The sequence below is a fragment of the Geotrypetes seraphini genome, chromosome 9 (assembly GCF_902459505.1).
Source record: "Geotrypetes seraphini chromosome 9, aGeoSer1.1, whole genome shotgun sequence".
NCBI lineage: Eukaryota > Metazoa > Chordata > Amphibia > Gymnophiona > Dermophiidae > Geotrypetes > Geotrypetes seraphini.
In genome coordinates, this window is record NC_047092.1 from 184,927,117 (window position 1) to 184,943,854 (window position 16,738).

Consider the following 16,738-nt stretch of genomic DNA (forward strand, 5'->3'; position numbering starts at 1 on the left):
ATTTCACCATCCCAGTCCAGTGGCTTTCTATCCCCACCTTCAGAGCCCTGCATTTTCCACATGTGGAGCCAAGTGGGGTTATTATCTGTTATGCTTCCTGAGAGACAGAGCTGTCCGCAAGGTCACTGGCATGGACTTTGGATTCCAGATAAACACGCTGCCCTGAACATAGATTGTGCAGTCATTTGTGAAGAGCAGGTCAGCACTAGCAGAAGCATTAAAAAAAAGAAAAAAAGAAAAAGCATTTTTATTTATTTTACACCATTCTCCTAGGAGAGCTCAGAGCAGTTGGTACTCAAGCATTTTTCCCAATCTGTCCTGGTGGGCTCACAATCTATCTCATGTACCTCGGGCCATGGTGGGGAGTTAAGTGACTTGCCCAGGGTCACAAGGGGCAGCATGGATTTGAACCCACAACCTCCGGGTGCTGAGGCTGTAGCTTTAACCACTGCACCACTCTAGAAATCAAAATGTAGTAAAAGTGAGTCAAGTAAAGGACAATGAAGCCATTGTGACATCACTGATGAGGTTGGCTCTTATTGGTGGAATGAGGCATTGTGACGTCACAGTATCAGCTCTGGTTACCAGAAACTTTTCAGACTATTTATTCAGTTTTCTATACAGTTCTCCCAGGGGAGCTCAGAATGGTACTCAAGCATTTTTCTGTGCCTGTCCCGGTGGGCAATGGGGAGGATTAAATGACTTGCCCAGGGTCACAAAGAGCAGCGTGGGTTTGAACCCACAACCTCCGGGTGCTGAGGCTGTAGCTTTAACCACTCTAGAAATCAAAATGTATTAGAAGTGAGCCAAGTAAAGGACAATCAATCCATTGTGACATCACTGATGAGGTTGGCTCTTATTGGTGGAATGAGGCATTGTGACATCACTGATGAGGTTGGCTCTTATTGGTGGAATGAGGCATTGTGACATCACTGATGAGGTTGGCTCTTATTGGTGGAATGAGGCATTGTGACGTCACAGTATCAGCTCTGGTTACCAGAAACTTTTCAGACTATTCAATTTTCTATACTGTTCTCCCAGGGGAGCTCAGAACGGTTTACATGAATTTTTACCTGTCTGTCCTGGTGGGCTCACAATCTCTCTAATGTACCTGGGGCAATTGGGAGATTAAGTGCTTGGCCCAGGGTCCCAAAGGGCAGCACTGGTTTAAACCCACAACCCCAGGGTGCTGAGGCTGTAGCTTTAACCACCATGCCACACTCTGGCTCCTGGGGTCTCCTCTTATACTGGATCTCTTTGTGGGGATTCGAAAGCAGTGTCCTGGTGCAGAGTAGCTTTCAGCCCCTATGATTTCTTTCAAGTCTCCTGCCTTCCCTGTGCATTTTCTTTGCTCTCAATGAAGATATTATATGGGTCTTCCTTGTTTCTGTTCCTGCCAGTTTGAAAAGTAGCCCCTGACTTTCCTCTGGGTGAGAAGTTATTCCCCTTTGTGGTGCAGTGGTTAGAGCTACAGCCTCATCACCCTGCAGTTGTGGGTTCAAATCCTTGTGACCTTGGGCAAGTCACTTAACCCCCATTGCCCCAGGTACTTTTAGATAGAGTGGGAGCCTGTCAGGACAGTTAGGGAAACATGCTTGAGTACCTGAATAATTTGTAATCCACATAGAATTGTAGGATAGGCAGATAATATAATTTTTTTAAACGCTTTCAAATGCATATAGAAAGAAAACTTTGAAAAATATATTTTTAATATACTGTATATATAATAAGTATGATTTTACATCTGTCTACTGAAAATCTCCCTCATTCTGTGAAACTATGTATAACATGTTTTTCCAACTTTCATACTTTCTGTTATGTGAGGCAGGATCTCCTGTATTCCTTACACTATTAGTCTTTCTCTAAATGGCAAGCAAAAAGAGGTGATTTATGAGGCCCACGAAAGCTTTGTGCGCTAAAGTATTAACTCCTTTTGGTCTGACTTATAGGTTGAAGCTGAAGATCAAATTCTAGCCACATTCTGTGGCCAAGAAAGCACAGACACTGAGCAGGCTCCAGGACCCCAGGCCATCTTGTCTCCGGGTAATTCTCTGAATCTCACGTTTAGATCTGATTTTTCAAACGAGGAACGCTTCACCGGCTTTGATGCCCATTACGCAGCAGTGGGTAAGTATTTTCTTAGCAATGAAGTAATTTGATCAGCTGGGTTTCAATTGCGAGAGGTTCCCGTAAGGATCCTCAGTCTTGCTTACGACTGGCATTTCCTGCAGAGACTACGGAGAGGAAAGTGAATAAAATGGTCTGCACCAGAAGACAAATGAAAAGAGACTTGAAGACTATTTGATCGTATACCCTAGAGGAGAGGAGAGACATGATATGAACATTTAAATGCTTACAGGATATTAATGAGAACTAGAAGAGATGAAATGAAGCTACAAGGAGGAAATCTTAAAAATAACATTAAGAAATGCTTTTTTTTTTTTTTTTTTGAGAGGGTGGTGGATGCCATAGGAAGTGGTGGGGTCGAAATGGAATGGGATAAACACAGAGGTTCCTTATATGGAAAAAGATGGAATAATAAATACAGATGAGCGTCACGCATTAAACAAGACATGGGGCGGGGGAGCGAGGGGGTGATAACCAGTGCAGCAATTACAACCCTAGGAACAAAAAGTGGGAGGAGTTGCAAGACTTCCTTAGCTACGTCCAGGTTGACTGTGTCCCATGTTTGCTTATAGTGTTCTTGCATTGTGATATTTTGCTCATAATGTCTTCATTTGAGGGAGGGGGTTTTTAATCTCCAATAGGCAGTCAACACGTAGAAAGATATCACTCATGCTATAGCTACGTGACGTAGGATTCCACTTTAGGAAAAAGATCTAGGTGTCATCATTGAGGATACGTTAAAACCCTAGGTGGCAGCTAAGACAGCAAATAGAATATTAGGGATTCTCAGGAAAGGAATGGAAAACAAAGATGAAAATGTTACCATGCCCTTGTATCGCTCTATGGTACGGCCGCATCTCGAATCCTGTGGGCAGTTCTGGCCACCAGATCTCAAAAAGATATAGCAGAATTTTAAAAAGGTACAGAGAAGGGCGACAAAAATGATTAAAGGGATGAGTCGACTTCCATAAAATACTGAGGGGAGCGGAAAGGGTAGATTTGAATTGCTTGTTCACTCTTTCTAAAAATACTAGGACTAAGGGACATGCGGTGAAGCTACTAAGTAGTAGATTTTAAACAAACCGGAGAAAATATTTCTTCAGCCAACATGTAATTAAAGTCCGGAATTTGTTGCCGGAGAATGTGGTGAAATCAGCTAAGCAGGGTTTAAAAAATCTACTGCTTATTCCTAGGATCTGTTTTACTCTTTGGGATCTTGCAAGGTATTTGGGACCTGGGTTGGCCACTGTTCGAAGGTCCATTAAGACCAGTATCTTGTTTCCGTCTGTCCCAGTATGGCAATTCTTATATTCTTAAATCCTTTGTCTTTATAAAAAAAAAAAATAATAATAATAAAAATAGAAAGAAAATGCATTAAAAGAACCAACAAACATTAATCCCCATGTTTTATCAGCACGCTGCTCACATTCATCTGCTAATATTAAGTATCACTAGGGAGTTAAACCCTGAAGACAAGAAGTGAAATAGGCCACGTATTGATTGACTGTATCAAAACTTAGGCCAGCTACAGTCTCTGATTCCCAGACTAAACTTCACAGATCTTTACAGCTTTGCTTGCACTGGAGGAAGAGTACTCCAATACAGCTCAGTAAGGAAAAGGTATAGAAAGCATGTTTCATAAAATGGGAACAGATGCTCGATATGGTACCAAGACATGAACGGCCCACCTTCTTTCCCATCTCCCTACGGCCTCTGTGGAGAGGCATGAGGAAATGACAAGAGCTTCCTGTCTGTTCTGAAGGGAAGGAGCACTCCAAGATACCAATATATATATATATATATATATTTTTAATAATTTATATTCTGCATAGCCTACAATTCTATGTGGATTACAAATTATTCAGGTACTCAAGCATTATTCCCTAACTGTCCCAGCAGGCTCCCACTCTATCTAATGTACCTGGGGCAGTGGAGATTAAGTGACTTGCCTAGGGTCACAAGGAGCAGTGCAGGATTTGAACCCACAACCTCAGGATGCCAAGGCTGTAGCTCTAACCACTGCAGTCCTTTCTCACCAGCCTTGGCTCTGATGACTTTGAAAACATTGGGCCGAGGGCTTCTTCACTATGGCTTCTTTACACTTTGACAGATATCGATGAATGTACGGAGAGGAGTGACGAGGAGCTGACCTGCGACCATTACTGCCACAACTACATAGGGGGATTCTACTGCTCCTGCAGATTCGGCTATCTGCTCCACTCCGACAACAGGACTTGTAAAGGTATTTCCGTCACAGCGATCCGCTGTTGTTCCGGTACCAAGTTACATTGCTAATGCCAGGTGATATCTCAGGTTGTCAATGAGATACTGCTAGACAACATCTCAGTACAGGCAAGAAAATCATGCTCATACAACCAGACCTCTTTGCAGCCTTCGATCTGGTAGACCATATCATCCTCCTACAAACGCTAGACTCCATAGGACTCTCAGGCAAGGTTCTCTCATGGTTTAAAGGCTTTCTACAATCCAAAACCTATAGGGTTAAAACAATTAAAGAAAAATCAGAACCATGGTCCAACCCTTGCGGAGTTCCCCAGGGATCACCTCTATCTCCCACACTATTCAACCTATACTTAGCCTCCCTCAGCTCCTGCCTAGACAAACATGGCATAACCTCATACAGCTACACAGATGAAATCACCATTATCCTCCCCTTCGACCACCCAGAACTCATCATAACAGGCACAATACACAAAACACTCGAAACAGTAGCAACATGGATGACTGAACACAAACTAAAACTCAACCCTGACAAAACAAAATTCATCCTCCTAGAAAACAACAAAACTCCAGCCTTAACAAACCTAGTAATAAAATCGATATCATACCCCATTCAACCCACACTAAAACTTCTTGGAGTACTGATCGACAGAGGCTGTACCATGCAACCTCAAATCAACAAAGTAATAAAAACATCATTCGTGACTATGAGAAACCTAAGACAAATCTGAAAATTCTTTGACAAGAAACAATTCCAACTTTTAGTACAATCTCTCATCCTTGGACTAATTGACTACTGCAACATACTATACCTCCCTTGCCCAGCAACCATGATAAAGCAATTACAAACAATACAAAATACAGCCTTAAGACTCATCTACTCATTGAGAAAATATGATCACATCACAGAGACATACCACGACTCACACTGGCTCCCAATACAAGCAAGAATACACTTCAAATTCTACTGCCTACTTTTCAAAGCTATTAATGGAGAAAGCCCATCCTACTGGAACAACCGACTAACCCGATCCACCTCAACCAGACACGGGAGAATCCACTCACTATTCACACACACACCAACCAAAAATGTCAAAAGAGGAAAATATATGACAACCTAATAGCCACCAAAGCAGATAAACTAGACAGACAAATCACCAATCTGCTATCTACGACCACAGACTACAAAACCTTCAAAAAAGAAACTAAAACCCTACTCTTCAAAAACCTATCTAACACAACCAGTTCCTTCCCAATCTCCACCACCACACCCACTACCTCTTTCAAATCTAAAATGTTTCCAATTACCCATGTATCGCCTCAAGTTCCCGACAATTCTTATATAACTCCTTTGTAATTCCTATGACAATTCTTATGTAAAGTTACAATTCTTGTAACTCCTGATAAATCTTATGTAATCCACCTTGAACTGCAAGGTACTGGCGGAATAGAAATCACTAATGTAATGTAATACTCTGGGAGTTAATTTTGAGGACAGAATTGATATTAAACAAATTGCAATCATCCCTTCCAACCTCCTCTGTGCACTTAGACCCTGATTCTATAAACGGTGCTTAAATCACGGCTAACGTTGAGCCTGACTTAGGTGTCCAAACTAATGAAACTAACTAAACTAAACTAAACCTTAGGTTTGTATACCGCATCATCTCTACATTCGTAAAGCTTGACACGGTTAACAGGAGTTAGGGTAGAAAGGAACTCCAGAGGAGGGAAAGATGAAGAGGAAATTTAAAGGACTAAAATAATCAAAGAGGGAGGAAGAATAACCAGGTTTTCAGATGTTTACGGAAGAGTTGGAGGGAGTTCAGATTCCTAAGAGAGGAGGTAAGGTTGTTCCAGAGCTCAGGGATTCTAAAAGGGAGGGAGGAACCTAGTTTTCCTACAAGGGAGACGCCTTTTAGAGAGGGAAAGGAGAGTTTCAGTTTTTGGGTGGATCTGGTGGAATTGGGGTTAGAGGAATTCCAAGAAATGAGCCATTTAACAGCCTTAATGAGTGATAATTGGCACTTAGGCGTCCAAAGGATGTGGATGTCACTTTGTAGACGCATTCATAATTTCAAGGATGCCTATCTTAGATGTCTAAACAGCGCCTAACTTTAGACGTGTTTTGCAGAATCAGGGGGAGTACTGTACTACTAATCATTTCTGTAGCGCTACTAGACATATGCAGAAGAGACAGTCCCTGCTCCAAAGAGCTTACACTCTAGTCAAGACAGACTGGACAAGAAAGTGTATCAATACATTGTGCTCAGGTGAGGTAATTACAGAGGTAATGAGAAGACGGATATTGGAAGCAGAAATAGAGACCGGTTATGCCCTTCCTCCTCCCGTGTCCCACCCATGTGAGCACTCCTTGCTGTTACAAGATATAACACTCACCCATCCCTTATAGAATACTTCTAAGTTGATTTGCTGCCACTTTTGCGCATAAGTGATGATTTTCTGTACATTTACACATGCACGAGGCACATACGTGTAAGCGTCTAGTAGAACATGCTCTTCACATTTCTTCTGGTCTTTTTTTGCAGTGGAGTGTAGTGATAACCTCTTTACTCAACGCACGGGAGTCATTACCAGCGCTGACTTCCCTAATCCATACCCAAAGAGCTCCGACTGCTTATACAGGATAGAGCTGGAGGAAGGCTTCTTTGTCACTCTGCACTTTGAGGACAGCTTTGATGTTGAAGACCACCCAGAGGTTTCCTGTCCCTATGATTACTTAAAGGTAAATTTCATGTGGGCTCTGCAGAGAAATGCACGCAGTAGTCCGCAGACTGCTGATATGACATGCTTAAAATTTAAGAGGAACGGGATAAGACATAAGCCATAGCCATAATTTGCAATGGTGGTGACCAGTGCCTGAGAAGAGGCTCAGAGTGTGACACACGCCTAATGAGTGAGAGCAGTGGCGAAGTAAGAGTCTCCCTACTCCAAGCTGCTTCCTTCTTCCCCTTCTCACTCCAACTACAGTTCTCAGCCTTTGGTTAGGCTGGGAAAAAACCCTCTGAATCATTGAAAACAGCCAATAGTAGCTCTCTGCTCGTGCCAGTGGCAGGAGTCCACATGTGCAGACAGCTTTGCTAGCGGAAGCCCTTTAAATCCCAATTGGCTTTAGGGCAGTTACCGCAGCAACTAAATGGCTTCGTAAAAGCTCTCGCTGAATTCCTGCGCTGCGAAACCTTTGAAAGATTCCGTGAACCCAGGAATTCCACCCTCTTCTCATTAACATTTAAAGTGGTCTAACACCGCTGGCACACCACCCATATTTTCCCCCGTCTTTCCTGCAGTAAACTAAAGATTGATTTAAATTAAAAACGAAACCATTTCAATATCTTCCTGATCGTACTTCCTAAAGAAATGGACCAAAAATAATGAGAAGTGCTTCATTGCATCAAGAACTTTGGACTGTTTCCCTCAATAGGGAGGTTCAGGGGGAAAATCAGTTTGTTGGGGGGATTTTAGGCCTTGTTTCCCAATTTGGGGACTTTTTTCAGTTCAATAATGTTTTCATACATGTTAGAGGCAAATCAACTTTACATACATTAATTTATTAGTTAATAAATGTTAAAACCGATTTTGTGCACATGAAATATTTTAAGGCACGCTAATAATCTGATCGTGTGCTAACGAATGCAGATCCTACGAAGGAAGGGTCAATCTTTTCATGGACTTCGATTATCAGCAGATTCTGGTTTGCTCTGTGGCCAGTCAGAGCACAAACCCGGTACATAGATGGCACCTTCCACTTGACTTGGCAGGAGAAATGGAGGGCGCAGCCGGTCGCACGGTACGCTGAAGCTGCTTCACTGTCACCGTGTGATGGATTTCTCTGTATCCTCTTTCAGATTAAAGCCGGGAGAAGAGAATTTGGCCCCTTCTGTGGCGAGAAATCCCCTGGACAGATTGAAACGAGGAGTAACAGTGTTCAGATCCTCTTCCACAGTGACGATTCTGGAGAAAATGGTGGCTGGAAATTCACGTATAGTGCAACAGGTAAAACTATGATCCCTGGATCACTCTTCACTTTGGTTCGAAAACCTCCCGTGAAACACTGAAGAACTCAGCAATGTCTTCATTATACACTTCTTTCACTTGTTCTTCCTTCTTTTCACATTATCTAAGAACCAAAAAACAACTACAAAGTCCCTGAGGTCTTCTTTAATGGAAGAAACTGACACGATGGTGCTTTGATTTCATGTACATGGCTCTAGCTACCTAGTTTAGGGAATTAGGAAGCTAAATCCAATTTCTGGAAACATTATCCCCCCTCCACCCCCCACCGAGAAGCTTGATGTGCTTTCCCATTTTCAAAAGGTCACTATAGTTTGCCGTTTTCAAAGTACTGCCGTGTAAACTCTTTGTAGAACTACTAGGCATAAGTAGCTTTGCACAGATGTAAAAAAAAAAGGCAGTTCCTTCTTCATAAAGCTTCCAATCTTCAAGACAATTTGTTTTCTATCGTATTTAACATGGAGAGACTTGGAATCAGGAAAATTCACGGTCTTTGGATGAAAAGAAATCTTGAAGCAGTAGATCTTTAAGTGGGATTTGAAAATGTCCAGAGATGGATAAAAGGTTAGGTCGGATATTGTATCCAGGGAGGGAGAAAAGGAGGAAGAAAAAAGGAGAGTGATGGAGAGAAAGGGAGGGAGAGTGAGAAGGCGAGAGAGGGGGAGGAAGAGAAGGAGAAGAAAGAAGAGAGAGTAAGTGAAAGAAAGAGAGAAGGAGGGAGGGAAAAAAGAGAGAAGGAGGGAGAATGAGAAAGAAGGAGAGAGGGATGGAGAGAAGGGAGAAAGACAGAGGGAGACAGAATGGAGAGGGTGTGAGAGAGAGAGGGAGGGGGAAAGAAATAGAAAGGAGGGAGAGAGGAAGGGATGGAGAGAATGAGAGAGGGTGGGAGAAGAAGGGATAGTGAGTAAAAGGAAGAGAAAAAGGGAGGGAGAAAGAGAAGGAGAGTGAGCGAGAGTCAGAAAGAGAGTGAGAAAGAGAGAGACTGACCACATCTTCCAGTGTTGACAGACTTGTATTTCTTGCAGCCTCTTCTTCACAAACTTTACCATTTTATTTTCCTGCTTCAGGAAACTCATGCCCAGTCTTGCAACCACCACTGAATGGAAAGATTGAGCCTGTGCAATCCCAGTATACCTTTAAAGACCAAGTCCTGATCAGCTGCAATGCAGGATACAATGTATTCAAGGTACAGAAGCTACTTTAACATGTGCCCATGTGAGATAGGACTAACTTGCTCAAAGGGCTAGATTCACTAAGCAAACCGATCGTATATCAATCGGTTTGCGAGCCCTTTGCGATCTGATTTCCCTCCGGCCCAATTCACTAACCTGTGTCCCGATCATCCTCCGAGCCACGCATGCAAATGAGGGGGGAACAGCATTTAAATGATGGCAGGCAGCGATTCACAAACAAAAACCCTGCAACACTGACTGGGCTGGCCGATCACAAACAAGGACTGCTGAGGACCAGTCACTCAGGTCCTTTCCGACTGCCCTGCTCTGTTTTTCTGCTCTCTGCCCTGAACTCCTGCAGCCCCAACTCTCCCGCCTGCCCCGAATTCCTGCAGCCCAACCTTCCCTGCAGTGCAAGCCTGTGGTCTTAACCTGCTGGCTTAAAGCGGATTAAAACCACGGGCTTGCAAAAAATAAAAAGTTTCCTACTGAGAGCATGTGCAGACCATCTACAGGCAAGGAAGGTGGTCTGCACATGCTCAAGGATCGCTCTCTAGCGATCCTTGCGGTGGGGGGGGGGCATGTCAACGATCGTCCCCATTTGCATGCAGGCCTTTACTGAATTTGTCGGCCTGCATGCAATCGGGCACGGATCGGACACGGAATCGGCGGTTAGTGAATCTAGCCCAAAGTCTGTAAAATGTGGCTTCACTGGAACTCTAGTACGGAGCAAGGATCAATCCAGCCAATTAAATTTTCAGGAGACACAATAGAGGCAGTTTATGCAAATGTGTCTCATGCATATTCATTGTGGGTATCTTGAAAACCAGACCCGCAAGAACTGGGTTGAGAATCCCTAGTATACAGGAAGCGGTTTGCCCCCCCAGTAGCAAATAAATACATATGCGTACATGCCACATTCATAGATGCCAGTTCTGTGGGTGATAGAGCACCCCTAGTATTTTTTTGCAGTACTGCTCAGACATCAGAGCTGGAATCTTAATGATGTAGAGCTACAGGGAAATATAGGAAGCAAGGCTTTGTCTCTGCTAGAGAGCTGAACGGAAGCAACGGGGATCCCCTCCAGGTCCTTGGGGATCCCACAGGGATGGGAGTGGTTAGTACTACCTTCCTCCGGGTCCAGCCGCATTCACTCTCTTCAGGCCACCGGCAACGTTCCTTCCTACAGGTGGCCGGCAGCTATCCTGGAAGTCTTCTCTCTGATGTGTTTTGCATCAGAAGGATCACTCTCTCTGACTTACAATGCATCAGAGGGAAGGCTTCTGTGTTAGCCTTCAACCGAGAGCGAGTGCGGCAGAACCCAGAGGAAGGTAGCACACCCGTGGGAACCATGTGGAATGGGAGGGGAAAAGATGTTGCATGGCTGGGTAGTGTGAGAAGCATAGGTGTCAGAACAGGGAGGCACAGGGGCCATGGCCCCCCCAAAAAAAAAAATTGGTGGATGGAGGTCAGTAGAGTCAGTTATGGCTCTCCTGACTCTCCCACCTACCTCCTCCCCGGCCACTGTAATTTTAAATCTTCAAGAAGCTGGCAGCAGCAACAAGGTGAGTCTGCCTTGGAACCCTTCATTCTGCAGCATCCCGCCTTCATGGGAACAGGAAGTCACTGCAGAATGAAGACTTCTAGGGCAGGCCCACAGCAGCTGGCTTTCCTCATTGTCGCTGCTGGCTGCCCAAAGATTTTAAATTACAGTGGCCAGGGAGGAAGTAGGTGGGAGAGTCGGGAGCTGGAGAGAGAGAGGTCATGCCACAGGATGTCCCTGAGGGGGTGGGGGCATATGTTGAACGGGCTGGGAAGGCAGGGAAGGATAGATATGATAGGGACTGGGAGTGGGAGGTTAGGAAGGCAGGGAAGGACATATGCTGCATGGGCTGGGGGGTTAGAAAGAGAAGGAAAGAGAGATGCTGCCAGTGGGGGAGGGAAGAGAAAAAGAGAATTATTGAACATAGGTGCATGGAATGAGAGGGAAAGAAAAGAAATAGGGAGAATTGTTGGCCTTGATAGTGGTGGAAAGGAGGGAGAAATTTTGGATGTTGTGGTGGAGAGGGAAGGGTGGGATAGATGAAAAGGGATGCAAGAGGGAGGAATGTTGAACATGGTGGTGGAAGGAAGGGAGGAAGAGATGCAGAATGGTGTTGGAGAGGGTTGATAGAAGGAGAAATATTGGGCATGGATCTGATGGGATGCTGTACAGGAGCCAGGGGATATGTTGCACTTGGCAGTTAAGGGGGTGGGAGAGATGTACCCTAGATTCTCCTAGGACAAGCAGGATGAGTCAGCCACATATGGGTGTTGTCCCAACACCTCCCAATTTGCGGATAAGCTCTCCAATAGCTCAGAGAGATTTTTTTTTTTTTTTTTTTCTCTGAGCACGTGCAGTGCCCGGGCCCCACTGGGCATGCCCGAACCCTACCCATTTCCCCCTGCTTCTCCCTAATTCCCAGTCTTTAGTTTCCGCCCGTTCCCATCGGTCGGATTTTTCTACAGCTCTCCATTACAACTTTTCTACTCATCAACTTGAAGATGCCTGAATCATCTAAAGAAACAACTGGGATGCAGGAGGAGGATGAACACACTGGATCCTCATGAATTGTGCGCCCACTGATTGGATCCGGCGCTTGAGGTTTCCGTGTGGCTTGCATTGTGCGCACATGTCACCACGTGCACGCAAGCTAAGGAAGAGGGCACTGAGAGACTTCATGAAGAGAAGTGAGGCCCGAGAATCTTCCTCCAGCAGCCATCCTCATCGGAGCGTAGCAGCGGGGGATCCACAGACGAATCCGGTGAGGAGCCTCCAGGACATCCTGGCTCAGTCAACCCCCCCGACTGCAACTTGCCCGGTCGAGAAATCTCTCCCGGAGGTCCTGCATGCTGTCGCTAGCCGCCAGCCCCTGCAGGAAGCCGATAGGAGTCTCACCAGACCGAGAGATCTCTCCAGGAGTTCCTGCATGTTGCTGCTTACAGCCAGCCTCCGCAGGGCATGAAGAGAAGTGAGGCCCGAGAATCTTCCTCCAGCAGCCATCCTCATCAGAATGCAGCAGCGGGGGATCCACATGCTACAGTGGCAAGGAGCCTCCAGGATGCCCTGGCTCAGCTAATCCCCCCGCCTGCACTTGGCCCGGTAGAGAAATATCTCCCGGAGTCCCTGCATGTTGCTGTTTAGAACCAGCCTCTGCAGGGCAGCCGATAGGAGTCTCGCCAGACCGAGAGATCTCTCCAGGAATCCCTGCACGTTGCCACTTACAGCCATCCTCTGCAGGGCAGCCGATAGGAGTCTTGCATGCTGCTGCGTAAATCCACAGCTTCTGCAAGCAACAGATCGGGGCTTTCACCCTCCAGACGGCATGCTGCCGCTTACAGCCAGCCTATTCAGGGAGCCGATTGGGGTTCAAAGGTAAGTCCTATCTGCTTGTTTTTGGGAAAACCTCTGATAATCTGTTGCAGCCCCGAGGGCTCTGCCCCACCCTCCTCCTAATCTGAATTTAAGGAGAAAGAATCTCCCATGCCCAGCAGTAGGTCTTCTCCCTTCCTTTTACCTCCCCCTACCGTCTAGCAGCACCTCTTCCCTGCTTCCCCTATCAAGCAGTAGGCCTCCCTTCCTGTTACCTCCCCCCCTGTCCAGAATCACCTCTTCCCTGCTCCTCCTGTACTGCAGCACCCCCTTACCTGCTCCCCCTGTCCAGTCCGGTGATCTCCAGCCATCAGGCTGGCTCCTGCAGGGAGTCTAGTTCCTGTCCGGTCCCCACCAGGCGTGCGAGCCTGCTCCGCCCCCTCCCGACCTGCCGGGAGTATTTGAATTAGACCCGACGGTTCCTGTTGAGGGAAGCACTCCTCACCGGACTCAGTGGTGAACTCCAGCCATCGGGCCGACATCCGCCTTATTTGTTTGTTTGTTTTAGTTGAAAGACGCGGCGGTGGCTCCTCTCATGATCCCCACCTGCGTCGGAAGTCCGACGCAGGCGGGGATCGTGAGAGTAGCCACCGCCGCGTCTTTCAAAGAATCGTAAGCCGCACATGCGCACTTCCTAAGTGTTGCTACAGCTCACGGAAAACCTGTGCACACATAGGAAATGCGCATGCACGGCCTAGCGTTTTATTATATTAGATTTACATTAGAGGCTCTGGCAGAGACCCAAAGATGCATTATTTTCAATTAATATTTCCAAATTAATAAAGTGTCTTTGCTTATTTATAAATGGTTCTCAACCAGAGCTTCTAATTCAGTAGCATAATTAAATGAATTAATGAAATATTTCAGAAGTTTGTGGGGATGGGCAGGGTTGGATTTGATTGCAGCAGGGACAGACGGGGACGGGTTTGATTCCAACAGGGAAGGATTTGACTTCTGTCCCCGCACAGTTTTCTAATCTCTGCCGCTACTGTTCCCACCTCCCCTTGCAGCTTATTGGTCAGATAGTACTTCACCAGCCAATAAGCTGCAGAGAAAAGCAGGACAGAATGGCCCTTCCTCCCTCTGCAGCCTATTGGCTGGCCAAGGAATGTCTGCGCAATGGGCTCATAGCAGGGAGGAGAGAGGAACAGCAGTGTAGGTCAGACAGGCTTCCTGCCTTTGGTCCACCATAGAGAGGGGGAGAAATGGTGAGGGAGACACTTGGAAAGGAAAAAGTAGACACAGACACTGATAGGTTGTAAAAAGAAGAGATACGGACTGCGAATGCAAGCTGGGAGAGGAGGGATGGGCTGAAGCATCAAATTATGCCTATGGAGGAAGAGAAAAATTAAAAAGCACAGAGGGAGGATGGATGGAGTGATGAAATTAGGGAAAATGGAGGAATAGAGTGTACTATAGATGGGCTGAGGGAAATAAGGGACTGGTTGGAGAAAAACACTATAAATGGAGGGAGGGATAGTGTGATGCAGACATGCTGGGAAGGAAAGGAGAAAGTGGCTGGATCTGGATCAGGAGAATGCAGGACCTGAACGTGACACCGGAAGGGAGCCAAGGACAGCGCGAGCAGCAGGTGGAAGATGCTATTTACGTTGGCGAACATTTCAAGAGGTATGCGGAGAGGAGGAGCCCCTCATGAAGACGGCCCACCCCTTACCACGCTACTAGAAGAATCACAGGGAACTGCCTTGGGAATCAAAGCCCCATTGCCTTAACCAGTAGGACCAGTTCTCCACTCCAGTCCATAGATCTCGACATGCAGCTTCATGTAGTTGCCGTTTGGGGGGGTTTCTTTGTATGAAAATAATGGGCGACTCTTTCCCTCCATCTCTAAAGGGGATGAATGCGCAGTCAGTGGCTTCCAATTATCTCTTTTTAGACCTGTAATTCATCGAGTCGCTTGGACTCGAACACGAGTCAATGGCAGCTAACTCACTAACTAGTCAGTATTATTTTAATGTAATGGGCATGCTTCCAAGTTTAAGCACAGGTGCCTTCTCGACGTTCTGGAATTTTCTACTTAATTGAATCCTTGTCTGAGTGTATTTTTTGAATGCATCTGATATAGGAGAATAAAGAGGTAGCTGAGAGGTTGAACACGTTCTTCTCGTCGGTCTTCACGAGCGAGGACACGTCCAATATACCGGACTCAGAGGAGCTCATGAGTGGGGAGCAGGCCAAAAGATTGGGGCATATAGAGGTAAGTCGGGAGGATGTCCTCAAGCAGATTGACAGACTGAAAAGCGGCAAATCACCGGGACCGGACGGGATCCACCCAAGGGTTCTAAAGGAACTAAGTCAGGAAATAGCGGGCGCAATCCAGCATGTTTGCAACCTATCCTTGAAAACTGGAGAGGTACCAGAGGACTGGAAACTGGCGAATGTCACACCTATCTTTAAGAAGGGATCGAGAGGTGACCCCGGGAACTACAGGCCGGTGAGCCTGACTTCAGTTATAGGGAAGATGGTGGAAGCAATGATCAAGGACAGCATTTGCGAGCACATCGAGAAAAATGGCCTACTGCGGACAAGCCAGCACGGATTCTGTAAGGGAAGGTCGTGCCTGACAAACCTTCTGTACTTCTTTGAGGGAATAAGCAGTCAGGTGGACAAAGGGGAACCCATAGACATCATTTACCTCGATTTTCAAAAGGCCTTTGACAAGGTGCCACATGAAAGGCTGCTTAGGAAGCTGTGGAACCACGGGGTGGGCGGGGATGTACACAGATGGATCAAGCACTGGCTGTCAGGTAGACTACAGAGGGTCGGAGTAAAGGGCCAATATTCTGACTGGCGGGGAGTCACGAGCGGTGTGCCGCAGGGATCGGTGCTGGGGCCGCTACTCTTCAACATATTTATCAATGACCTGGAAACGGAGGCAAAGTGTGAGGTTATAAAATTTGCAGACGATACCAAGCTCTGCGCCAGAGTTAGGACCAGGGAGGAGTGTGAGGAACTGCAAAGGGACCTCGATAAGCTGGAGGACTGGGCAAACAAATGGCAAATGCGCTTTAACGTAGATAAATGCAAGGTCATGCACATAGGGAAAAAGAACCCGTTGTTCGAGTATAAAATGGGGGGGAAATTGCTGGAAGACACCGTACTTGAGAGAGACTTGGGTGTGCTAGTGGATCCATCCATGAAACCATCCGCACAGTGTGCAGCAGCCTCGAAGAAAGCCAACAGGATGCTGGGCATCATCAAGAGGGGCATATCAACCAGGACGCGGGAAGTCATCATGCCGCTGTATCGAGCGATGGTGCGCCCACATCTGGAATACTGCGTTCAATATTGGTCGCCGCACCTCAAGAAGGACATGGCAGTTCTTGAGAGAGTCCAAAGGAGGGCAACGAAACTGGTAAGAGGGCTGGAAAACTTCCCATATGCTGAGAGGCTGGATAAACTGGGGCTCTTCTCTCTGGAAAAGAGGAGGCTCAGGGGGGATATGATAGAGACCTTCAAAATACTTAGGGGCATAGAGAGGGTGGACAGGGACAGGTTCTTCAGACTAAAAGGGACGACAGGTACGAGGGGGCACTCAGAGAAACTGAAGGGAGATAGGTTCAAATCAAATGCAAGGAAGTTTTTCTTCACCCAAAGGGTCGTGGACAAATGGAATGCGCTCCCGGAGGAAGTGATCCGGCAGAGTACAGTACAGGGATTCAAACAGGGATTGGACAGATTCCTGAGGGAAAAGGGGATCGTGGGGTACTGAGGGAGGTGCTGGGGTGTTGCA

At 46.3% G+C, this 16,738-nt stretch overlaps 1 protein-coding gene across 3 annotated transcripts in view; it reads left to right on the forward strand.

The window, feature by feature from the left end:
* MASP1 (mannan binding lectin serine peptidase 1) overlaps positions 1-16,738 on the forward strand; it is an 83,250-nt gene that overhangs the window by 16,363 nt on the left and 50,149 nt on the right. For all 3 annotated transcript variants that reach the window (XM_033957576.1, XM_033957574.1, XM_033957575.1), the window contains exons 3-7: positions 1,950-2,127; positions 4,238-4,369; positions 6,918-7,114; positions 8,235-8,382; positions 9,468-9,586. In XM_033957576.1, coding sequence (XP_033813467.1) covers positions 1,950-2,127; positions 4,238-4,369; positions 6,918-7,114; positions 8,235-8,382; positions 9,468-9,586 — 774 coding nt within the window. The remainder of the gene's footprint in view (positions 1-1,949; positions 2,128-4,237; positions 4,370-6,917; positions 7,115-8,234; positions 8,383-9,467; positions 9,587-16,738) is intronic.